This window comes from Lupinus angustifolius, chromosome LG11 (genome assembly GCF_001865875.1).
Source record: "Lupinus angustifolius cultivar Tanjil chromosome LG11, LupAngTanjil_v1.0, whole genome shotgun sequence".
Lineage (NCBI taxonomy): Eukaryota > Viridiplantae > Streptophyta > Magnoliopsida > Fabales > Fabaceae > Lupinus > Lupinus angustifolius.
The window spans coordinates 35,371,140-35,396,939 of NC_032019.1; the positions used below are offsets into that span (position 1 = coordinate 35,371,140).

Consider the following 25,800-nt stretch of genomic DNA (forward strand, 5'->3'; position numbering starts at 1 on the left):
TAATTCTATTGCTTAAGGGAAATTTAAATTATCCCAGACTTTAACAAAGAACAGTACAAACTACAAAGAAAAACATCAAGCCAATAACATTTATATCAATTTTCCTATAAGGGGGGTGCAATATATATCAAGTTAATTGTTTACTGCACATCGAAAATCGGGTTGTAATGGCCTGATGATGATGACTTGTGTACATGTGAAATATCATGAGTCGGGTCGGAAGATCGGGTTGTAAACAACTGATGAATTGATCTAGACTTTGTACTCTATCTGGTGATGCTCAAGATTACGAAGGACAATTCTGGCGAAGATTTTCGCTTCGAGTGGCGCGGTTGCTGCTGCGGCTGCACTACGAAGAACTCTTGCTGCTCCTGCATTCTGCATGAGGCTAGCATGGTGCGTAGCATGTCGTCCACCGGGAATTGTGAACTGCAATTCAAAGATCAACACACAAGAAATACAATGTACTCAGCATTCAAACAAACTTCCAAGTACAAATGTAAATCAAGGTATTGATTGAGATGGATAAATTAGGTTGTTAGACACTTAGAGTTATACCTGGAGAAGAGCAAAAGCCGCGCAAGCTTTGAGTGTAGACGATGGACTTCGTAGCATAGTAACAAATCTTCCAATTTCAGCACCACTGCAGGACAATTACAGAAGACATGGTAATATCCCATAAAGAAATGAAAGAAAGTAGAATGTTATGGTATTATCCACTCCATGCCATACTAAATATATTCAAACCTGAAGTGACTTATTCAGTAAAAGCAGAAGAAAACAGAAGATACGATGAACAATGTTAATATAATACGGTAACATCCCAGCCTTGATATGTGACCCTTCTGAGCCTGTGAATTTACTGAGCGTTGGTAGCGACTCAACAGAATTTATGACGATGAGTCCCTGGGGTCATTGATTTTAATCGCGGGAGACTCCGTTTAGGGGAAATAAAATACTACCGGGGTATTTAAGCTCAAAGGGGTCGCATGTCAAGGCTGAGGTGTTACAGTTAAAATTTTGAATCTAAAACCAAGAATACAAGAGGAGCAGGTGGCTGACAATGGTACTATATCATCAGAAAATATGACTAAATAGCGTTTGAAGTAGTACGGTAGGAGTGTATGACTGTAATGAAAAGAACAATTTTTGTTGGTGTCGGAAAGAGTAAAAAAGAAACCTGCATCTCAGATGTCCTGCTTCTTGAATACGAGCACCTTCGGTAACCTGTGCTAATGCCGCGGGAGCTGACGATGCAGCAGCAGCCGCAAATGCTTGTGTATCAGAAAACTTGAGAACAAAAGCTTCAATGTTTTTCAAAGCAGTTCTTCTAGCTCCATCCAAGCTCACACTCTTAGAAGTACTTTCTAATGAAGTGCCTACTGTAGCAAATTCATCCATTCTGCAAAACGCATGACGATGCTAAAATAATAAGCAGAGTGGTCTCTAAGAAAGTTTATATCCAACTTAATTGTTAACAAGTGAAAAAATAAATTATTTCAATATTTGACTATCTATATAATTGACCATAACAATAGATTAGTTTTAAGCTTGCTGAAAAGTGATTTTATGATAATGTTTCATTTTGATTGTCTATAAAAACTACTTATATAGTAAGCTACAAAAATGATTATGAAGTTATTAGTTTAGATTAGTATTCTTATTTGGTAATTAGTTCTACAGAGTTGAAATGGAAAAAAACCCGGTGATTGATTATAAAATAATCAAACAACAGCTCAGAATTTTAGATTACCCAAAATCACTTTTTTCCGTGAACAAAAGGTTATGTTTTAAGCTGGTTTCTCAAACATGTTAGATTAAACTCGATAGTTAATACAACATTTCATTCCAAAAACCACTTTCAATGCAGATTTAATCTGGATCAAGCACACACTTATGAGATGTGGGAGAAGTGAAGTCTCCATTTTCATTTGCTTCAAATATTCATTCTACAAATGAGAAGTGGGTGAAGTAACATACATGTAATGCAATAGGGTAAAGTTTCCGGCACGGTATAAGCTTTAGTTCTGTAGTCAAAGAGAAAGAGTATCGGTTTCAATTATGTTAATTACCTCCCATCAAACATGTAAGCCAATGCCAATGCAGCCATGAACCGGGCCATTTTTGATACTGATGAAGAGCAGAGATAGACAAGTGCAGAAACTCCTCCTTCTTCCACTATTCGAAGAGCATTACCCGGGTTGAAAGCAAGATTCCATAGTGCCCCAGCAGCGGTTTCGTGAACATCCTGCAAGTGGAAAGTGGCTTGGCTATTAAATAGATTTTACCACATAAGCAATAGATCTAAAAGGGTATAAGACAAAAAAAAAGAACATATAAAATGTTTGTGACATGAGAAATACTTTATGGTGCAGTATAAAGGGGCCAGAACTCATACACTAGAAAACACATAGTACTTCCCCATAACTCACAAGAGGCTAAAAATATGAAGGATTATTGCAAAAAATAGCAACAGAAATTTATATAGTCCGTTATACTCTTAAAGAACATCGGAGGAGATTAGTAAGCGTAAAGATATTTATTACAACAACAACCAAGCCTCAGTCCCTCTAGGTGGGGTTGGCTACATTGGTCAAATGACGCCATAATGTTTTATTTTAAATTATGTCCGTTGACAAAACAATGATCTCTAAATATTTCCTAAACGTTTCGCCCGTGGTTTTTCTTGGTCTTCCTCTGCATTTAGAAATTGGACTAATCTCGATTTGATCTACTCTCCTTGTTGGGACATCTAACAATCTCCTCCACACATTCCCAGTCCAACTAAGGTGTGATTCTACATTTCTACTATATTTTCTACAATAGGAGTTACCCCAACTTTTCCCCTTACGTTTTTATTCTTAATCGTATCTTGTCCCCACTCAGCCGACGCAACATTCTCATCTATGCTACATTAAGTGTATTCTATTATTGACTTTTACTGTCCAACATTCAATCCGATATAAAATTGTGGATCTTATAGTTGTGTGGTAAAAAAATTCCCTTAAGTTTGAGTGGCACCTTTCTATTACACATGACACACGATAAACTCCTCCATTTCATCCATTTCGCTTGAATCCTATGGTTTAAAGGTTTTGGAAGTCTTTACAATTTCATTTTTCTGGTATTGAGTATATAAATATATTCATGGGCATCGATTATATAAATAGATTTGTAGACATCAAATAAATAATAGATTCATACACATTGATCGCCAAGAAAATAAATTACCTCTACTTCAGACCTTGCCAATGAAACCAGAGGTGCAACACCTCCTTCTCGTCCAATGGCGATGCTAAGTAATCAAAGATCAATGTTAACAAATATAAGTACAATCTAGTGTAGAAATATAATGAAAAGATGCAATGAACACATGAACAAATTTAAATCGAAGGAAAGAAAACCAAAATTTAATAAATATTTCATTACAAGATGACATCAACATAAAAAGGGTACATTGAACTAGGATCACTCATCATATTAGAGAAATTATGTAGTATATGTGATGAATGGTTATAGTACATTGTGAAAATGGAGCATTTGTTAGCATATACTATAAAGAGATAATATAATCCATACATGAGGCTACAGTAAAACTTGTGTATGAATTATATTATCCCTTTATAGAATATGCGAAACAAATACTCCATTTTTCACATTAGCATGCCTAACTGGATAACTAAGTATGCCGTCAAACTAAAGAAGTTAACAGAACCTTCTCATACAAATGTTTTTCATCTACAAGCTTTATTTTTGTTCTACCATGAAAAGACATTTACTTTCCATTTACTACCAACAAATGAAGTTAGTTCAACAATTGTTTAGAAATACACCATCTCCGATAAAGCAAGAAGTTCCTATAATGAATGCACAGCTTAGTGGTGCTTTATTTAATGCATGAGTAAAAAAACCTATAAACAAATCTGAGATTGGAAGGAAATGGCTGGTAACCAAGGAACTTTAAAAGTTCAAGATTTTAGACAACATTCGTAAGAATATAACATTCCAATAATGGTATTTGTGGGAATAATGACCACCACAAGTTAACCAAAGCATTCCCAAGAGTTACTCCGGCACCACTGGCCAAAATCCTGTGATGTGCACTGCTGGCTGCAGCGTGCCTCGACTCCAGCAGCCAGCAAGGGAGATAGTGACAAGTGGTGGTTATGGGCATGCAAGTATTCCGAGTAATGAAAACATATTCCAATAACCATATGCAACATAAGAGCATATCTTCATCAAGAAACAAGTTTGACACTCCAATGCAAGCGGCAATCCGACAAGAAACGAAGTGCAGCCACAACACATCATGGTCTAATACCACAAACAAATCATTCCAGTATAGCAAATAATGATGAACCTCCTAGTTAACTTCTCTTCCATATAGCATATTCTAAGATTTCTAAATTTCTTTGATAAAAATTACTTCAGATTCAATATATACCTTTATATATATTGACTCATCATCTAACCAGTTCTCTGGACTAGCACCCAATCCCTCTCTTTTATCAACAAACACAGACATGAATATGAAATTGAGATTTCAAGCAAGAAAGCAACCATTTGGAAAGCAGGTATGCTTTGTTTCCGAACAAAACGATACAGCCAGAAATTATGATGTTTCTAAGAATGTGTTTTGTATTTCAAGGGGGAAGAAAGTTCATCTATGGAAGGAGAAGAGGCCGTTTACAGAAAAACAATAAAATAAATATGAAAGGAATGCTAACAAGAAAAAAAGAGGATATTAGGACTTAGGAGTCATTTTGTAAAATTTGAAGGGCTGGTTCTGTCGATGAAAAACAAAAATAACTGATGGTTTCTATTTTGTACTTCAACAAAAAAAAAAGTTGTTTTATTCAGAAGATAGAAAATGTGGCTTCTCCCGAATTGTATTTTTAAAAAGCTTAACCAAACAAGTGACAAAAAACATATGCGTTTATTTTGAAAAGTAATCCCAACCAAATGTATGTCTAAAAGCCTTCCGCATCATATATGCTATGCTCTTAAAGAAAATGTTGTAAGAAACAAGATTAGCTGGAGCAATATTGTCAAGATGAAGTAGAAATGGAACTCCTAAAAGTACCCATTGTTTCAAATTGCGGACCGCCTCACCTGCTGCAGTCGTTGCAACCACATCAGACCGCAATTGCGGTGTGACATTGAATCATAATGATGCAGTCACATCGGACCACATCAAATTCAAAAAGGATATTTTTAATTACATAAAATTTCAAACCACAACGTCCACAATCCGCATCACAATGGCTGCAATCACACTAACTGCAATCACAACCGCAAAAACAATTTAAAACACTGAAAGTACCTATTGGCTTCAGAAGCTGACAATCCCCAAAGTGCACCAGCAGCCCTCTCTTGAAGTCCAGTGGATGCATTAGAACATGATTGGGCAAGGGCAACCTGCATAAACCAAAATTTTAAAGCGTGACAAAAACTTCTAACCCTCCAAAAAAAAACAATGGTGGTAAAATAATTCCTAGCATAAATAGATTGCAGCTGGCAGAATATTCTAGGGTAGACTTTAGGACAAAGTCTACTATGTATTTGTAAGGGATTTGATTTCTGACAAAATCTCCTATGAATTTGTAAAGGATTTCGTTTCTCTCTACTTAATCAAAACAGGTCATAGAGTTAAGTAGAGAGAAACGAAATCCTTGACTTTTATCATGCCATATCTTGATCTTTGACAAGAAAACATACCAAGGCTTGAACTCCACCAGCTGCTGCAATGGCTTCTCGATTTCTATCGTCAAATGACAAATTCCAAAGCGCACCAGCAGCTTCTTGACTGTAAAAAGATGATAAAGTCAAATCAACAAAGGAATGAATGTAATGTTTTGGAAGGTACAAGAGTACGGGTCAAAGAGAAGGAGCAGTAAAGGAGAAAGCAGAAAAATGGCCTCAAAACACAAAGGAATGGATGTTAGCACCAACTCTACATGGTTTGGGAAAAATTCCTTTTGTTTCGTATGTCTGGCTGCCTACCAAAATATCCTCGTGAAAACAAAAGTTACTAGATTGTGAAGTTAAGTGTGAATTCATTTCATTGTGCATGAGTTAGTTTCTTTTCGTAACGAGCTTAGGGGAAGAATTGAGAAGAACAATTTTTAGGGAGCTGTTAGGTCAGTGTTTTGCATCACAATTTCAGTGACTCGTCAGCAAAACATAATTTCTTCTGTTCCCTCTCAATATCTCCTTTCCCTTTTCCATCTAATCCTAAAGTTCATCAAAATCAGTAAGTACAATAACACCCATGAAAAGAACTAGTAGAAGATTACCTAACACCCTCATGTGTAGAACGTGTCAGTTGAACAAGTGCCTCAAGTGCACCGGCTTCTTGTCCAACGGCAGCATTGTTACTATTGCTATCTCCATGAGCAGCTAAATTAGCCAATGCACGAGCAGCCTAATATTGAGTAGTGACATTTATTATTCCACGACAATTCAATTATATTCCTTCAATTGAAAGGATAGAAGTTGAAAAAGAAAACAACTGAGGAATCAATATCCATGTTTAAAAATAACACATTTTTACTCAATTAACCATGAAATCGATAAGGTTTGGTTGTTGTTGTTGTTAGTCATGAAGGCAATGCATACGAAACAATAAAGCAACTCTTAGCAAGATCACCGTTATCATTGGCTATACTTGCCGGATCACAACTTAAGAAACCTATGATATCCCACATTTGGCGCATGACCATTGACTAGAATAAGCCACCGTGTAAACAGCATTTTCCAATTTCCATCAAAGTTGAACTGACATATCCAAGGATTGTCCTTTTTCTTTCAATATATAAATATATAATTACCATATAAGTTTATGCGGTGCTACCAAAAGGCCAAAATTAGCAGAAAGAAAAATGAAAATCCGCAAATTATTTTGAAACTCAGAAATAGTTAATCCATGATTCTTCTTCCAGTTATCTGCTTAAAAATTATCTACCTAAACTGGGAAAGAGACAAGACAGAGTTAAACCGTATTGGACAGGTATTCTAGATGCAAATAAACCGTATTGTAATGTGATAGCATCATCCATGTCAAAGGGGTTTTGGCATTGCTAAGCCTTCCAACTTCGCACCAGCAGCTTCTTGACTGTAAAAAGATGATAAAGTCAAATCAACAAAGGAATGAATGTAATGTTTTGGAAGGTACAAGAGTACGGGTCAAAGAGAAGGAGCAGTAAAGGAGAAAGCAGAAAAATGGCCTCAAAACACAAAGGAATGGATGTTAGCACCAACTCTACATGGTTTGGGAAAAATTCCTTTTGTTTCGTATGTCTGGCTGCCTACCAAAATATCCTCGTGAAAACAAAAGTTACTAGATTGTGAAGTTAAGTGTGAATTCATTTCATTGTGCATGAGTTAGTTTCTTTTCGTAACGAGCTTAGGGGAAGAATTGAGAAGAACAATTTTTAGGGAGCTGTTAGGTCAGTGTTTTGCATCACAATTTCAGTGACTCGTCAGCAAAACATAATTTCTTCTGTTCCCTCTCAATATCTCCTTTCCCTTTTCCATCTAATCCTAAAGTTCATCAAAATCAGTAAGTACAATAACACCCATGAAAAGAACTAGTAGAAGATTACCTAACACCCTCATGTGTAGAACGTGTCAGTTGAACAAGTGCCTCAAGTGCACCGGCTTCTTGTCCAACGGCAGCATTGTTACTATTGCTATCTCCATGAGCAGCTAAATTAGCCAATGCACGAGCAGCCTAATATTGAGTAGTGACATTTATTATTCCACGACAATTCAATTATATTCCTTCAATTGAAAGGATAGAAGTTGAAAAAGAAAACAACTGAGGAATCAATATCCATGTTTAAAAATAACACATTTTTACTCAATTAACCATGAAATCGATAAGGTTTGGTTGTTGTTGTTGTTAGTCATGAAGGCAATGCATACGAAACAATAAAGCAACTCTTAGCAAGATCACCGTTATCATTGGCTATACTTGCCGGATCACAACTTAAGAAACCTATGATATCCCACATTTGGCGCATGACCATTGACTAGAATAAGCCACCGTGTAAACAGCATTTTCCAATTTCCATCAAAGTTGAACTGACATATCCAAGGATTGTCCTTTTTCTTTCAATATATAAATATATAATTACCATATAAGTTTATGCGGTGCTACCAAAAGGCCAAAATTAGCAGAAAGAAAAATGAAAATCCGCAAATTATTTTGAAACTCAGAAATAGTTAATCCATGATTCTTCTTCCAGTTATCTGCTTAAAAATTATCTACCTAAACTGGGAAAGAGACAAGACAGAGTTAAACCGTATTGGACAGGTATTCTAGATGCAAATAAACCGTATTGTAATGTGATAGCATCATCCATGTCAAAGGGGTTTTGGCATTGCTAAGCCTTCCAACTTCCAAGTTAAAGAATAGTAAGCAAAATCAAATAATCCCATCATTCACATAAATTCTCAGCCCTCACACGCACAAGAAAAACACAAAAAATGATTATCAATCATGAAAACAATTATAAAATTACCATTAGTTCCGATCTTTCATTGGTAAGGTATTCTCTATCCAATTAGGTAGCTTCAAAGATTTTAGTAATTGTAATAGAGAATACCCAAAAATAGAAAGTAGCATTACCTGCTCTTGCACTCCCTCGAATTTGCAGTTACGAGCAAGCATCACTAGAGCATGTACACCTCCTGCCGCAGCAACTTCTGTACTACACTTATCATCAGCTGCCAAATTAGCCAATGCACCAGCAGCACGTTCCTGAGAAAAGAAAGAACTAGGAAATCAGTCTACTGTTGTATCCATTGTAAAACACTAACTTCCATTAGTAGAATTAGGAAGCGATATAAAAGGCATTTAACATGTTCGAAACCATAAAACCAGAGAAACTAACCAAAACTCCATCTCCACTAGAGGACCACTTGAATATAAGATCCACTAAAGCTTGTATTCCACCAGCTTCAGCAATTGCACCCTATGATGGATACTTCCTTCAGTGTTTACTTCACACTACGCATTAAAGGTTAAACAACGAAATATCAAATAAGACATAAATTCAACCTTGTGCTCCTCTCCAGCAGAGAGGTTCCACAATCCCCCGGCAGCTTCTTCAGCCACCAACTTGTTTGTTGACCTGGCCAGACCAGCGAGAATATCAATCCCACCCTCTTCTGCAACAGCTTTGGCCACATTGGCATTGACGGACAAGTTTGCAATGGCCTGCAAATTTAGAAAGTTTAGACGATAAATATACACACATTGGTTATGTCGGTTTTTCTTCGGTTAGATCTCTGAAAAAAACATTCAAAGGCATCAAACGGTGCATATAAATACTACATATACATAAGTTGACTAGAAATGCATCATATATATACACAAAGGAAAGATGGAGGACCTTGGCTGCCTCAGACTGAAGCCCTTCCCTCCAAGATTTTGCTAAGCCAAGAAGGAGGTGTATGCCACCATTGCGCATAACTGCTTCAGCCCTACCACAATCAATTCTGGCATTTTCATCGTCAATTACGACAAAAGTTGCAAGACCCGTGGCTGCCCTCTCTTGAACATCCTCTTGAGAACTTTGCATTAGACTAAGCAAGAGTGCTGCACCTTGTTCAACCCAGAAATTGTTCAAACCCTGTTGAGGGCTCTCAGCCGATCGCAAAAGTGTATGGGATAGCATCCACTCAAGCCAGGGTATGATTTCATTAAGCTCCTTATCATTCTTATTTGAATTCCTCCAATCCAAAAACACGTTTTTGCCTTTGTATGTAGCATCAAAAAATAAAGAACCCAGTCCTTTAAAAATATCAGTAAAAAGGGAAATTAGTAGCTTGTTCTTATATTTACTAGCAGAAAAGCTTGCATCTTCTTCAAGGATAGGACAATTCAAAGCACACAAAATCCTCAAGTTCTGCGATGAAGCTAACAACCTTGCAACAACAGATGGACCAATATCAGTTCTTGAAACATCTAATCCAATCAGGTTAGGCAGCTCATGCCAAAGATTGGAAACCACGCCCCACTTCATGCCCGAAGTCCCGGCAACAGAAAGGAAACGAAGCGATGATACATTTCCTAATGCAACCTCGTCAACTTTCAGACAGTCAATGAACCCAATATCAGCCAATTTTGGACAATGCTTAGCCAAGGCATTAATAGCATCAGCATTTACGTCCCGAACACCAGAGAGCCTTATTTTATTCAATCTAGGGCAGCAATGAGCTACTGCTTTAATAGCATCACTAGTGATTCTCTCACAGAAATCTGGTCCAAGCTGAAGGCTCTCAAGTAACTCATGTCGTGCCCCAATAACTGCAAGAGTCGCATCAGTAATCTTCCTGCAATAGTCACCACTTAACTCACGCAAGTTCCTAGCTCGGAGATGAATTATTGCATCGGCAGATTCAGCCCCACGAAATCTAAGCTTCTGAAGATGCACACACCTAGGAGAAAGTGAAGATGCCATGTTGACATCAAACCTGTTGGACAGAATATCCAGAGAAGTCCACAAACATGGTGAACTGCCAAGAGACCTCCATGTCCTACAAGTGGACGATAAACTAGCTCGGTCTCGATAACTTAAACATGACAACAACTGAATCACTGTATCATCGGGTAAGCTCGTCCAATCAACAATCCCTCGGCATTTTAAATCCAAAACTTCGTCTTGAATTTCAGGCCAACCCCCTAACACCACATTCCCTTCGCTTCTCCTTGCCACTTTCCTCCTCACTCTACGACTCATATCCCAACAAAATCACAGCAAAATCAATGCACACTCCTTCAAACTCAAAAACCCGAATCACAAAACCACCGAAACAATCAATCTAATTCACCAAGGCAACAACAACAATCACAAATACCCAAATCAAGAAACTATTCAGACAATAAGACCTTGCAAGAAACCATACCCTTTCACTCAAATAATAAAAAAACAACTACTCCATCAAAGTTACTGATATCAACAGTGCAATAAACCAACAATAAAGAACATACTAACTAAAGAAACATAGAAACAAATAAAAACCCAGAATTTATAACAAGGTGATATCACAAAAAATCACTCTTTTCCCTCTAACAAACCTATGAATTCAGGTTATACGGTCTATCAATGATGAAAACACAAATCAGATGCAATTCATACAATTTGATATGAAAACCAAGCTAGAGAACGTAGTAAAAAACCAACTTTATGGGATTTGTGAGGAAAGAAAGTAGAACCCTTTTCAGGGTAAGAGAGAATTCAAAAGGGAACCTTGAAAATTGAGAGAGATAGAAGGAGAAGGTGTAAGAAGAAGAGAATTACAGCATTGAAGGAAGGGAGAGAAGAGAAGGAATGATGGGGTGGGAGAAGGAGAACAAGAACAACGCTGTGACACTATAACTCAGAATTAACATCAATTATATATTCACAAAAAGGGCCCAAAAAGTGTTACTTGGAATGGAATCATGTTTCTTAAGATCGGTAGTGAATTTATTCGACATTTGTTGGGAATGACAATTACACATCTTGAAAACTAGTTTCTTTAACAAAAAGGGCTGCACATCTTGAAAGGGTGGTTTCTTAACAAAAAGGGTTGTTATACAAAAAGGTATTCCTCCATTTTCTTTTCTCATTCTGACTTTTGGTTTTCCAAAAAATAAACTACACAACATTGTCATAATCAATACATTATTTATTATTCATTTATATTACTTTTATTTATTTAATAGATAATCAATAATGATTGGAAATGAAAAAAAGAAAAGAATGATATATTTACACTATCACTATCTTTTTCTCTTCTTTTAAATATTGGATAAAGTGGTTCGTCTCTCTGTTATCATTAGTCAGGTTCATCATATTTAACATTATCACTAAGGATGAAAATAGATCAGGTCAGACTAAGTTTTGCTTTAAACTGACCAAACTTATGTAACACATAGGAGCTTGGGTCTGGTCTGTTAGTCTGTTTAAAAAAATTTAAAAGTCTAGGTTTGGCCTATTTAAAAGTCTTGTCTAACCTATAAGATTCTTCTAACCTAACAATTAAATTATATTTTTGTATGCATTTTTATATTAAAATTACATATATAATAACATTACTTATATTAAAATTGTATAATATGAACATTATTATAATATAATAAAATGGTTGGTCTGTTGAGGGCTTTGCACTTCGCGGTCTCACCTCAAAAAGTAAAGGTTATTTCTTTCAATTCAAACTGTTAGAGGATAACTTGGTATGGAAAAGGGTTCTCCACGTCGCATCGGTTTTTCATAGACCTAACCTAAAATGGCACCCCCCTTTCATCTTACATCTGAAAAGAGTGGTTATGCCTTACTTGGACCTTCCTTATTTTTGCATATCATCTATGGCTTGCTTAGTTTACTATTGCATTTAAGCCGCCCAATGGAGAAAAGCCTTTTTTTAATTTTAGGGATAGTTAAATTCTGAATCGAAGAGATTCACCCGTAATGTAATAAGGGGGCAAAGCCGGAGGCAAGACTATACCTCTATTTGTATGGGGGATTTTTTGCTAAAGCTTCTAGATTAGGGAAGGAACTGCTCGCTACTACTACATACGATACATTATTGAAAGGCTCGACCCAGCCCGGAAGAGCGATCCAAGCATTTTGAAATTGTGATCCAAAGATAGTCCTAGTAATAGATTCATTTTTTCGTACTGTTAGTAAATTATCCACCATTAATTTATTAACCAAGATATTTCGAAAAGGCTTATGACTCATTGAATTGGGAGATCGTCATTTATATGATGAGAGATTGAGTTTTTGTCTTAAATGGAGGTTGTGGATAAAGAATTTACTTCAAGTAAATTCGTGTCCATTTTGGTAAATGGGAGTCCTACCAAAGAGTTTTCTATGGCTAAAGGTTTGAGACAAGGCGATCCTTTAGCTCATTTTCTTTTCCTCATTGTTGCTGAAGGTTTTAGTGGCATCATCAGAATGGCAGTAACAAAGAACATTTATTTTGGGTATAAGGTTGGTAGGGGTGCAGTGTCTATTTCTCACCTTCAATATGCAGATGACACCCTTCTAATTGGAGAGAATTCCGAGCATAATATTATGGTGCTAAAAAGTATCCTTAAATGTTTTGAATTGGCTTCTGGGCTGAAAATTAACTTTCACAAAAGTTGTTTTATGGGTATAAACTCAAGTAGTGACTTTATTATGAAGGCGGTGGATAAATTGTATTGTGCTGTTGGCTCCATCCCTTTTAATTTTTTGGGAATTCCTGTTGGGGCAAATCCTCAAAGGCTCTCTACTTGGTCTCATATCATTGATTCTTTCCAAAAGAAACTATCTCTTTAGAAGCATAAGCTCATCTCCTTTGGTGGTAGGGTCACTCTTCTAAAATCGGTAATATGTTCCTTACCTATCTATTTCTTTTCTTTCTATAAAGCCCCAGTTAGTGTGATAAATTTTATTGAAATTTTTTAGAGACAGTTTCTTTGGGGGGAAAGGGGAGGAGAGAAAAGGGATTCATTGGTGAGGTGGGAGAAAGTGTGCAGACCTAAAGATGAAGGAGGTCTTGGGATTAAAAATCAATTCATTTTTAACTTAGCTCTATTAGGTAAATGGAGATTGTTGTTTGAGTGAAACTCTCTTTGGGTGAAAGTGTTAAAGTCGAGGTATGGGGATGGATTTTTAAGGTGTACAGGGGATGGTGACTTAGAGTGCTTTAGGAGGGGTTCTGTTTGGTGGAGAGAATTAGGGAATCTTAGTCAAAACAGATAAGGAGTAGGTTGTGATTGGACAAATGATGATATCCGTAGGTCTTTAGGTTGTGGCTCTTCTATAAAATTTTGTACTGATTTATGGGTGAGGAGTGATACTCTCAAAAGTTCCTTTCCCATATTATTTTAGGGGGCTTTGGACAAAGAGGCAACTGTTATTTCCTTGGGTGCATGGAATAACGGGGTTTGGTCGTGGATTTTGAGATGGAGAAGGAACTTATTCTCTTGGGAGATGAAGAATCTTGAAGAACTCCTTAGACAACTCCATGGATTTGTGCCTAAACAACACTCTGATGACTCTTGGAATTGGATTCATAATACGAATGGAAAATACTCGGTTAGGAATGCTTATCAAACTCTACAAAAAGTGGATGGAAGTTGTGGTCTTGCCTTCTTCAAAATTCTATGGGCTTGTAATGCTCCGGCAAAGATGAAATGCCTAGTGTGGAAAATTGCCTTGGATGAGTTACCAACTAAAGTGAACCTTTCTCGTAGAAGTGGACTAATTGCTCAGACACCTTTCTTTGCTTTCTTTGTGGTAAGGTGGAGGAATCTACTAGTCATTTGTTCTTCTCTTGTTCTGTGTCTTATCTTGTTTGACAACAACTCTATTCCTACTTTGAGCTATCCTCCATTATCCATTATGACGTCATGTCTTCTTTTGCTATCCATGAAAGTGCTCTATGGTTGGAGAATAGGAAACAAAAATGGTGGATGACAGTTTAGTTTGTCACAATTTGGACTATTTGGCACATTAGAAACAAAATTATTTTTGATAATAAGATGTTCCAAGTAGATGAGGTGATGAAGCTTATTTTTATGCACTCTTGGAGCATTCTCAAAGCTCGCTTTCCTCTTTTTTTTCTTATTCACTTGTTGATTGGGTGAGACATCCATCAAATTGTCTATCACTTTATTAATTTAGAGATTATGTGGATAGGAGTACCACTTGTTCTCCTAATTTCTTTATCTTTTGATTAATAATATTTTTTTTGCTGATAAAAAAAAAATATAATACAAATATATTGACAATATAAAAAACTTTAGGATATCAATTGTTATAATTCTCATCTTCATCAAACAAGGGTATCTGGTATTTAGTTGTATTTATTTCATTTACCTCTCTCTCTCTAAAATCGAGCTTTCTCTCTCTAGAATCGAGGTTTCTCTCTCTAAAATCGAGGTTTCTCCCTCCTCCAACATGGGAAAGGGAGATTACGGCACTTCCTCTTCCTCTTCCTCCTCCGTCTTCTCCCATTTCTTGTCATCGGCTCTCCGAACTAAGCGCTTACTCTCTCCGTCCGAGAAGGCCGCCGTCGATGGTTCCGACCACGGCCTCTCCCGCCGCCTCGGCGTCTTCGACCTTATCCTCCTTGGAGTTGGCGCCTCCATCGGCGCTGGCATCTTCGTCGTCACCGGCACCGTCGCTCGCGATGTTGGACCTGGTATCTCTCAATTCAACCACTCCAATTTTCTCTTATTTATTTATTTATTTATTCTTTTTTATTCTTTTCTAATTTCATGGTGCTGTTTATTTTATCTTATCTTAGAGGATGAGTTTGTTGCTTAATAACCATGACGTTTCGGGTTCTGGTTCAAATCCCGGAAATAGTCTGTCAGCCTGCGTGATATGAGTGCGTACATCAGTCCTTCCGGAACCCCACTAGGTGGGAACCTGGTACCCTGAGTGACCCTTTTATTTGATACAGCTGAGCTGAGTTTGATTGTTATCATATTCATAGTCACATAATACGTGGTTCTCTTTGGTATGGCTATGTAGTAAGTGATATATTACCCTGTCAAATCCCGGTATGCTAGGGGTATATTCAATAAGTTTTTACAGCTCTCTCCATAGTCCTTCTATTACTACTTCTTGTAAGTTTGAATTATCTTTTGTTTCACCATAGGAGAAATACTCATGGATAAAAGTTTGTCCTCTTTGTATAACTCATTCATGTAAGTGAGTATACATTATCAATTCTTCTTCTTTTCTTTTACTTAAACTGTAGGTAAAAATCCGGTTCGTTCCTCAGAAGAAATCAGATAGCAAGAGAACTAGGATAGAAGAGAACCAATTGCAATTCTCTACTAAATGAGGGAATTGTGTTTCAGTAGTCATGTTCTATTTTTATTATTATTTGGAAGGGTTGTTTTATTGGGAAATTAAATGCTCATATTTGAATAGAAAATCTAAAGTCTAAACAGCTACAAATTGTTTTTTATTCTTCATAATTGCTGCATTGGCATTGTTACAAAGTGACTGAAGTCAAAAATGCGAACATGAAATTTGAATAAGGTTGTTGAAATTGTTACAATTGTTTTTGTCATATTATGTATGATTTCATCTGACTGTGTAGGGTTGCTCAATTTGAATAGGGTTGTTGAAATTTGGAAACTGGTATTGGATAATAGAAGTTATTGTTTTTTAATGTTGCGAATGTATGGAAGAAGCTCTATAACATATGACACTTTCTTTTGGTTCTGGAGGTAGCTGGAGGGGGGTAGTGGTGTGGCTGAAGGTGGAACCTCCAACATTATCATTTAGGATAACGACACTAACATTTGGACAATTTTAAAAATTATATGACAACATGGTTAGGGACTTAGGGTACCACATAAAATGAAGGTAATATTAGCATAAAAATGAAAGTACCTAGATACACGATGTTTCACAATTTCGAATTAGTTATTGTAAACTAGACACATAAAATACTAATGTTTATGTAGTTATTGTGATCCTATGTATATTGGTAGAAAAATTCTAAAAAAGAAAATATTGTAGGATGCAATCTAGGGGTATCTGATTATGCCTGAGGAGTGTTAGATACTAGTACAGGTGTACTGCAATAATTTTGATGTGTCTGTGCTTCCTTGATTATCATCACACTGAAGTCTTAACATGCTGATTGAGATACAAGCTCGTTGGCTAACATACAATACTTAATAAGCAGCTTTAAAAGTTTTAGGTATTCCTAGTAAAGATGAAAATGGAAAGATTGAAAATGATAAGCGATAATCATTGCATGCTTGGTTCGTAAGGTTGATGCATACCATGCTGCCCAATGATTGTTGATGTTGTTGTGTTTGCTTGGTAAGATACTATGGATTGAGAAGGGAATGCTTAAGGTTTGAGTTCAACTTTTTGTAACTTTGGAATGCAATATGGAGGACACAAGTAGAGCAACTTTTTACTCATTTCATATCCACAATGGATTGTATGAACTAACCTGATAATTTAAGTGTTGAGATTTGAGACCTATATTCATTTAGGAATATGTTTTCGAAGACAGACCCTGTACCAGAATTTATGTTTTGCATTCTTACTATTCCTATTTACATGGATATGTATGCCTACAACAATTTGAATTTCCTTTGTTAGACTTTTTCTCCATTTACTTTGATCCAGCTTAAATGACTATTTTTAATCTTTGTTCAACGAGACTGAGAGGCTATAAATACTCTTTTAAGTACAGCTTGAGCAGTTACGAAATTTCATGATTTCTTCAAGTTGCCTACAATTTCAATTCATTCCTCTCTTTTGACTGATAGTGAGTTCAAGTGAAACTGCGTAATGATGTGCTGAGATAAAGAATACAGCTTATTTGTAATGTTACCATTCCAAACTTTGTGACTTATTCATGGTTTGTTTCTGTAATGCAGGAGTGACAATAAGTTTTATACTTGCTGGAGCATCATGTGTCATAAATGCACTCTGTTATGCTGAGCTAGCTTCTCGTTTTCCTGCTGTTGTTGGAGGAGCATACCTATATGCATATACAGCTTTTAACGAACTCACAGCTTTTCTCGTTTTCGCACAATTAATGCTTGACTATCATATTGGGGCAGCTAGCATAGCAAGAAGCCTAGCAAGTTATGTAGTAAATATTCTAGAGCTATTCCCTATTTTCAAAGATAACATTCCAAATTGGATTGGACATGGTGAAAACATAGGAGACGTGCTATCAATCAATGTCTTAGCTCCAATTCTCCTAATGCTTCTCACTTTAATTCTCTGTCGGGGTGTTGAAGAATCATCAGTTGTGAATTCGCTTATGACTATTACCAAGGTTCATTTTTATCTTACCAGTTACCACTATATAGTTTTATAATAGTAAGCATTTGGTTAGTGGTGGAGTTAATGTGACAAGTGAGAACAGAATCAGAAGTTATGTTACTGTTTCTTTCAGGTAGTCATTGTTATCATTGTCATTTTTGCTGGAGCTTTTGAGGTTGATGTTTCCAACTGGTCTCCCTTTGTTCCAAATGGTATGGGAAGCGTATTTACAGGAGCCACCGTTGTCTTCTTTGCGTATGTTGGATTTGATGCAGTTGCCAATTCTGCTGAAGAATCCAAGAAGCCCCAGGTATATTATGTTTAGATTGCTTCAATGCTGTATTAATTTTACAGATGCCATATATATTATCTGACATATTTGTTATATACATACTTCATCATTAATTAGGTTAGTTGTAGTCGGCATCACATTTTGTTACTTCCAGATCAGTCTGCTGTATATAGTTGTTTAACAGAAGCTAGCTCTCCAGAATGCATCAATTTTCTGTGGCTAATCCATAGTCACACTTTTCTTTCCAAGTTTTGCTCTTCTTTTCCATCCTTACATGTTAGTTCAACTTACTTCCCTTTTTATCTTTCTTATTTCAGCGTGATTTGCCAATAGGCATAATTGGAAGCCTCATCATATGTATTGCATTGTACATTGGAGTATGCTTAGTGATTACTGGAATGGTTCCATACACTTTTCTTGGAGAAGATGCTCCCTTGGCTGAAGCTTTTGAATCAAAGGGATTAAAATTTGTTTCCGTTCTGATTAGCGTTGGCGCTGTTGCTGGACTTACAACAACACTCCTTGTTGGTCTCTACGTTCAGGTGATCCACTTCTGAACTGTAACTTTCATGATTGATATGCCTTACGGCACGTGCTAATGTGAATAATGGGATGTTTCTGGTGAGCAGTCTAGGTTGTATCTTGGGCTTGGCAGAGATGGTCTACTACCCTCAATATTTGCTAAAGTTCACATAATACGCCACACTCCTATTCATTCTCAGGTCTGGGCTGGCATTGTTGCTAGTGTTTTGGCTGGGCTATTCAATGTTCGCATGCTTTCTCACATTCTTTCTGTCGGTACACTGGTAAGAGTTGATTTCTAATTTTTTAGTGCTGAGGTTGGCTACGAAATCTATGTATCTATCTTCTATTCCATTGTATGTCTGACTTAGGAAAGATGGTGAATGTCTTGCTTAGTCGGTATTCCTCTATATTTTGGATACACAGTCTACTACGTTTCTCATCCTATTTTTAGTTTTCCATTGGAAATAATAAAAATGCTGCACCAATGCAAAAGTATACTTTATCTACTGGTGTCTGAATATTCTAAGTCAATGCGCCTCACATAATATTTTCACTTGTTTCAGACTGGCTATTCAGTTGTCTCAGCATGTGTTGTAGCACTTCGCTGGAAGGATAGGGCAAATAGTCAAGTATCGTCTTCATCTAAACAGGAAGGTGTAATCTGCCTCATTGCTGTTGCTGTTCTTGGATTTGGCGCTGGGCTCTTTTTCCGCTATGATGCTTCATTTATTTTTCTGATTCTCACGATAGTTCTCGCGTTAGGTGTTTCTTTTGCTCTTGTCTTCCGTCAGGTGAGTGTTATTTTGTATTTTATGTGGAATGTTATATTTTGTTAACTGCTTGTTCCCTAATGCATGGGCTACATCAAAATGCTTTGGTTAAAAAGATTTAATATACTATGGATTGAAAATTAAAATTTCTATTTTGTTCTTATTTAGAAAAGGTATAAATTTTCTTTTGGTACTACCAAGGGTATCTCCTCACCTTATGGTAAGAAACTAATCTCTTTCGGGGTACGTGGGCTGCCCCTCCGAACAAGTGTCGACAAGGTATAAATTTTAATCAAAGACATAGAATATTAATGTATCTTATCACTAGTAGAAGAGAAAATAAATAGCATGAAATTAATTGGTGCTTTCTTTCTCTGCATCATACAACTAAGTTACTAATGCAATGTGGGTTAAATGTGTCAAATTCTCGAAAGAGAAAACCAATCTCGGGGCGTAGACTCCATCTAACTGCTACCCTTCTTGTTCTCCACATTTAAATTTGTGAAATTTCTGAACGAACTTGGTTCTATATAATGTGAATTTATCTCATTAATTCCACTCTATCATTCTCTGTTTCAGGTTTATGCAGTTGCACCGGGATTTTCTTGCCCCGGGGTTCCACTTCTTCCAGCTATTTGCATCTTTTTTAACATGTTCTTATTTGCCCAGGTATGCCAATGATCTCTCCTTTTTTGAAATTTCGGCTGAAAACCACTCCTTTCAGTAACTTTATAAATCGATAAAATCTGACCAAAAATGATAAACTCTACCTGTTTTCAGTTACATTCAGAAGCATGGGTGAGATTTGTGATTGTAAGTGTTGTTATGATTGGTGTTTATGCTGTATATGGTCAGTATCATGCTGACCCTAATGCTAATGAGAACATTTATCATGAGGCACCATATGAAGAAGCTTAATAAGTGATCATTTCAATATTATCCAATGCACTAGTGCCCACTTTTTTCATTTACACAAAATCGGCAAATACTTACGTTACGACATTATGGTATCATTCGATGCATGTAGCTGCCTCATTTAGTCGGAAAATCTTGGTTGTTGTTGTACTAGTAGTAGACCAGTAGTGTTCATATTGTTGGGAATGTCCAGTGGATATAAGTAATTTCCTGGGTATAGCTAGAGTGTATGTATGGTACTGTCAGCAATCATTGTTTTATACAGTTAAGAACATGTTACATTTTAAATTCATTAGATATATAAACCAAAATAATGGCTTATGAATCAATCATATTTGATACTTTTTTCTGTTAGGGATGAATTTCATTATTTCCATTAAACATTTGATGATATAAGGTTTAGTCTTTATTTTTCCTGTTTTTGTGTAAGCTTTGGTATACATTATAGAAATAATTAGAAAAGAAAAAAACCAGAAAAATGATTTCCAAACTTAACTATTTTGACTCATATTTGTGATATTTGAGTATTATTTTGAGTTTTTTTCGAGGTTAAATTAGTACACAATGAAACTTTTGAAGAACCAAAATGGTATAATTCACTAGGTTCCCAAACATAAAATAAAAATCAAATCTTTAAGAAAGTTGAAAGAGACATAACATTATAAGATCTAGAATAAACTTAAATAATTTATTCCAATTTAGCTCCATCAATTGGCAACTCCTTTGAAATGTGAAACGACAATAAGCTTTCTTATAAGCTTTATTTGTGAGTTGAGTTTTCGAGGAAAAAGAAAAAGAAAAAAAAAGTTTAAAATTTCATGTGTATTTCATTGTTTTCATGCATTTTCTTTCCATTTCCTCTCATTCAAAACAAAATTGTTATAGAAGATAGAAAGTTTAGCCTTCCCTTTTTATATATTTGTGGTGAAATGCAATCAATGATATTTTCTAATAACAAGACTACACCAATTTTAAGTATTGCATGTATCCGTATTAATTCTTTAATAGATGTCGTTGAATTATATCAAATTTAAAAACATTTTTTTAATAAAAATAATCTAAACAAAATCCTACATTTAAGCAATTGGTACTAAGAACAGACAATCATCAAAGATTCAGATTTTCTTTTTTATCACTTTTTTTAAAATTTAAAACAATAATTAAATACTAATAAAACTATTCAACATGTGAAATCATATCCTACTTTTAAACATGTCCACCTAATAGAGATTCAAAAGTTGTCTAAAACATATACCACACCCAAGATAGAAAAATCCTTCACTTTTAAATAGTTAACTAAGGTTATATCCCTAAGTCTTTCATGCAATTATGTCCTCCATTCCATTCTTCACATTGTCCCTAAAAATGGATCCTTCCAACGGCCTAGGTTTGACAGGCACCACCGGCCCCTAACCGGAGGGTCAAGTCCAATGGATTATGATTACTCGATGCTACAATCGATTGCGAAGTGGTTGAGGAGGAGGACGACGCTGACGAGATCGCGACACGCTCACATGAAGGGCACATGGTTAGAGTGGTGGGAGGGTTCATATGCATGTATAGATGTGGGGATAATTTCAATGCCCTAAGCTCTTGCACTTCCTTTTGCAACCTTTTATTCTCTTCGGTTAGATTCTTCGAACATCTCTTCAAGGATTCACAATCTACCTCAGTTTGCTTCAACTTGTTCCTACAATAATTGAACAAAAATCATTGAGTTCATTTCTTTATATGAACCATTGAACTTAAAACCACACAAAAATAGCAAATCACAACACAACTACATCATTGTACTACATGCAAAAACCTAGTAAATTAACCTTAATTTATAGAGGAAGCAAAACGATTAAGAAAAATTCAGGAATTAATATTTTATATATCAAAAAAATCTTTGATAAAACATATGGAAGAATGATTCAGAAATTAATGTTTTATATTTTAACATAATCTTTGATAAATCACATGGCTTCATTCGATATATGTAGTTGAACATGCATCATAAATTGATCATTATTATTATTGTCAGTGGTGCATGCACCCCCTAAAAAAATTGTATATTACTCTTATGGTTAATATTTTTTGCACACTTAACTATAAAAAAATTGCACACACATTAGACATTTATCATATTCTAATCCTTGCCATTACTTTTCACCTATGTTTTTTTAGTACTATCAAGAGTATATCTTCTTCTTATGGTAAGGAACTAATACATTTTAGGGTTTGTGATTGCCTCTCCCACTAAGTGTTGTTCACAGAAAACGAACTTTTGACCCTTTAATTATACTAAAGATCTAACAGAACCTTACACTATTAGACCAACGCCGTGTTAATACTTTTCACCTATGTATCCATGTGTTTTGATATTTGATATCATAGTTTTTTTATTCCCTCTTTTAATTATTTCTATCACATAATTGTGATGGTCAATAACTTCAATTTTACCCCAAAAAGAAACATCTTTAGGTTTATGGGACATAATTGTGCCATTGATTACTAGGTCCCTTGGAAAAGGAGTTGTCAAACCTTCATTATTAATTTTGGTCCTACATTTAAAGAATTTCTGTTTTTGGTATTAAAGTTATACATAAAGTTGTTTTGACTGCATTCAATACTTAGAAAAAATAACATTTACGAGGTACAAAATTTAGATCTACACCACAATTTCATTTCTCTTGCAAATGTAACACTTGAAATTTGTGAAATCAAAAATAATAATTTTTTTATATAACCAGTAGCATTTATTTATTCTCCATATTTGTCGGTAAAAAATTAATTTCTTTTAAATATGTAGTTATTTCTTTCAATAAATGTTATATATATAAATTAAACTTTTAACATTTTGATATGTATTAAGTCTAATGACGTCTTATACCATTATATCAATACTTTATTGATAACAAAAAAATAATGGTGTAAACATAACACATTATTTGGCCAAAAATAATGGGGTACACAATGTCAAATTTAACCACTTACTAACATGTTATATTTATCAAATAAATCATCAAATACTACCCTTTCTAATGTCGACCATATTATTTTCATTTTTTCTGTTACTCAATATCAATTAGTCTTGAACATAATACAAAACATGTATATTTTTTTTGTTTCCCATAATCCTTGTATTGGAGGCAATTCTGTTTGAGCCGGAAATATTCACAGATATGTGGGGCTAACTCTCCCAATGAGTATTTTTCATTCACAAGACTCAAACCAGAGACATTGTTTAAGGGGAATCAAACATATACCACTTAAACCATTGTTATTGTTTCTTTTTTACTTTTTCTTTTTACAATTCACACATAAGATATTGCAACACATGCATTGTAACTTGCAACAAGAAAAGCAATGAGGTCAACACATAATTTAATAACTATAACTGCATATTTATTAAAAACACATAAACCCACACCTATAATAAATATGATAGCTCATATGCAAAAAGTCTATATTACCCCTGAGAAGTATAAAGTGATAATCTCACCTTGCTCTTCTGTTCTGAAACCACACCTCCACTTGTCTAGGCCTTAGACTCAACTCCATTGCCAAAGTTTGCTTCTGTTTCTGAAAATTTTAAAAATAAAATGAGTAATCATCCATTTTGTCTATCAAAAATTTTGTATTTTTGTTTACTCTTACGAAAATCGAAAAACACAAAATAGTTTCTGAAAATATCTAGTACTGATCGAATGAGTTATTTTAGTATTATTATGATTAAATTTTGAGACATTTTAGTCCTTAACAAAGATTATTTAATTATTATTATTATTTTTGAGTACTAGTTTGAATTTTTAATTTTTACGAATAAATTGGCACACGATTTAATGGATAAGCAATGAAGTGAATATGAATAAAAATAAATTCATCACATGAAATGACAATAATGTCCTTACACTAGTGATGAATTTACACAAATACCACTAGCTTACCGGATTGAGTGTGTTATGCTCCTTGAATGTTTCTTCCAACACATAGGCTTGTTCCTTTGTGAGTCTCAACTTCTTCCTCGTACCATCACCATCGCCACCACCATCCTCGTCATCACTGCCCTGTGAGCACGATGCCCTGACGACAGCCTCATTGTCATCCCTCTCGCTTTGCTTGCAGACACTTAAGCTCGACAATGTGCTATTCGGCGACGAAACGCCGTTGTCGTTGACACAATCCGTTGCTACTATTGGGACAGAATTCACGTAAGTTATTTGTTGCATGTGAGTTTCCATAGCTTTAATTAGGTAATGGTTGTGTAATTGAAAAGATGCCAAAGGGCATTTATGTAAAAAACAATATTTTTACTTGTATACTAAGTTGGTAACAGTAAAAAAAGAAGATTTTTCTTTCACACATCATACGGATAAGGTTATGATAGTGCGTTATACTATCGTTCGATTCATGTACTTGATCTTATCTAATAGACCTAAAGATTAATTTTTTATTGTCGTTGTATTATAGGGATAACCTTATAAAATATAAGAATACTATTAACACTCAATTATAAATATTTTTTAATGAAGAGTGTGAATAGAAAGTTAGGAATGTTAATAAATTCATTAAAATGTGAATAGATAAATAAGTCACATTTTTTATGGCAAATTTGTACAAATAATTGATGATTTAACATACAACAACAAAACATTTTTATACCATTATATGAGTTGAGTTATACGAATCGAACAACATTATAATACTCTAACATATAAGAAGAAAATGATCTCAATAAATAGAATTGATTGCATGATCTTCATTTAGTAATCAACAAAGGTTGCAATGCTAAATTCCAAGGGAAAAAAGAGAGAATAGAATTTACAAGAAAAAAATGTTAATTTTGTAAAAAAAAAGGGTGATAAAAATTGCTACAGAATTTGTTAATAACTTAGATAAGAAAATAATAAAAACTGAAAATTATGATTGAACAAGAACCTCGTACCAGGAATCTTAGACAAATCATGAAGATGTTTGTGCATGTTGTGATTCACCTTTGAAATAGAAGGAGGTAGATTCACCATTCCACATGCTCCAAAACTCAATCTCAAACTTAACCCCAACACATCATTTTTCTCATCCATTTTCTTTTTTCTTGAGAAAGAAAATTGAATGGTCTTTGATGAGAGATAATGGGTTTCAATGCCTTTAGCAATGGATGAAACTATTACTAATATAGACACATAGAAAAGAGAGTGAATAGATAGAGTTAATGATGACTTGGGTCACTTTTTTCAATTTGGCTCAATCATCACTTAAATGGTCTTTTCTACTATTACTACTAAGCTTAATAGTGGTTGGGTTAATGGGTAGAGTTACCAAGTTATTAGGTTTTACTATACTCGAATATTTGCGGGTATCAATGAGGATAGTTAGTATCATAAATACATAACAATTTTTATACTCTATATATTAATATATATGTATTATCAGTATAGAGATTTATACACAATTGATATATTATCCACAATTCATTTGTATTACTTTTTTGAAGAGTCAATAATAATTAAACATGAAT

At 35.1% G+C, this 25,800-nt stretch overlaps 3 protein-coding genes across 6 annotated transcripts; 1 reads left to right on the top strand and 2 right to left on the bottom strand.

The window, feature by feature from the left end:
- Nucleotides 12-11,419, bottom strand: LOC109360556 (protein ARABIDILLO 1-like). Of its 3 annotated transcripts, none has more exons than XM_019605530.1 (13): nucleotides 11,310-11,419; nucleotides 9,399-10,830; nucleotides 9,065-9,223; nucleotides 8,898-8,978; nucleotides 8,633-8,764; nucleotides 7,605-7,732; nucleotides 5,719-5,806; nucleotides 5,324-5,418; nucleotides 3,232-3,295; nucleotides 2,073-2,248; nucleotides 1,181-1,402; nucleotides 559-643; nucleotides 12-429 (listed from the first exon to the last, which is right to left on the bottom strand). In XM_019605530.1, exons 2-13 carry the CDS (start codon nucleotides 10,746-10,748, stop codon nucleotides 253-255), a joined length of 2,757 nt encoding a protein of 918 aa, XP_019461075.1. In that variant the 5' UTR covers nucleotides 10,749-10,830; nucleotides 11,310-11,419; the 3' UTR covers nucleotides 12-252. The 3 variants fall into 3 exon arrangements, with proteins under 3 accessions (XP_019461075.1, XP_019461074.1, XP_019461073.1); XM_019605529.1 differs by having other exon boundaries at nucleotides 11,259-11,419; XM_019605528.1 differs by having other exon boundaries at nucleotides 9,399-11,419.
- LOC109360951 (cationic amino acid transporter 9, chloroplastic) lies at nucleotides 14,885-20,626 on the top strand. The gene is made up of 9 exons (XM_019606191.1): nucleotides 14,885-15,186; nucleotides 17,402-17,808; nucleotides 17,929-18,105; nucleotides 18,405-18,629; nucleotides 18,717-18,893; nucleotides 19,176-19,403; nucleotides 19,962-20,051; nucleotides 20,163-20,301; nucleotides 20,355-20,626. Exons 1-8 carry the CDS (start codon nucleotides 14,943-14,945, stop codon nucleotides 20,298-20,300), a joined length of 1,686 nt encoding a protein of 561 aa, XP_019461736.1. The 5' UTR covers nucleotides 14,885-14,942; the 3' UTR covers nucleotide 20,301; nucleotides 20,355-20,626.
- On the bottom strand, nucleotides 21,499-25,505 carry LOC109360952 (homeobox-leucine zipper protein HAT3-like). Of its 2 annotated transcripts, none has more exons than XM_019606193.1 (4): nucleotides 25,228-25,505; nucleotides 24,230-24,471; nucleotides 23,785-23,864; nucleotides 21,499-21,987 (listed from the first exon to the last, which is right to left on the bottom strand). In XM_019606193.1, the coding sequence occupies exons 1-4, from the start codon at nucleotides 25,364-25,366 to the stop codon at nucleotides 21,681-21,683; spliced, it is 768 nt and encodes a 255-aa protein (XP_019461738.1). In that variant the 5' UTR covers nucleotides 25,367-25,505; the 3' UTR covers nucleotides 21,499-21,680. The 2 variants fall into 2 exon arrangements, with proteins under 2 accessions (XP_019461738.1, XP_019461737.1); XM_019606192.1 differs by having other exon boundaries at nucleotides 24,230-24,474.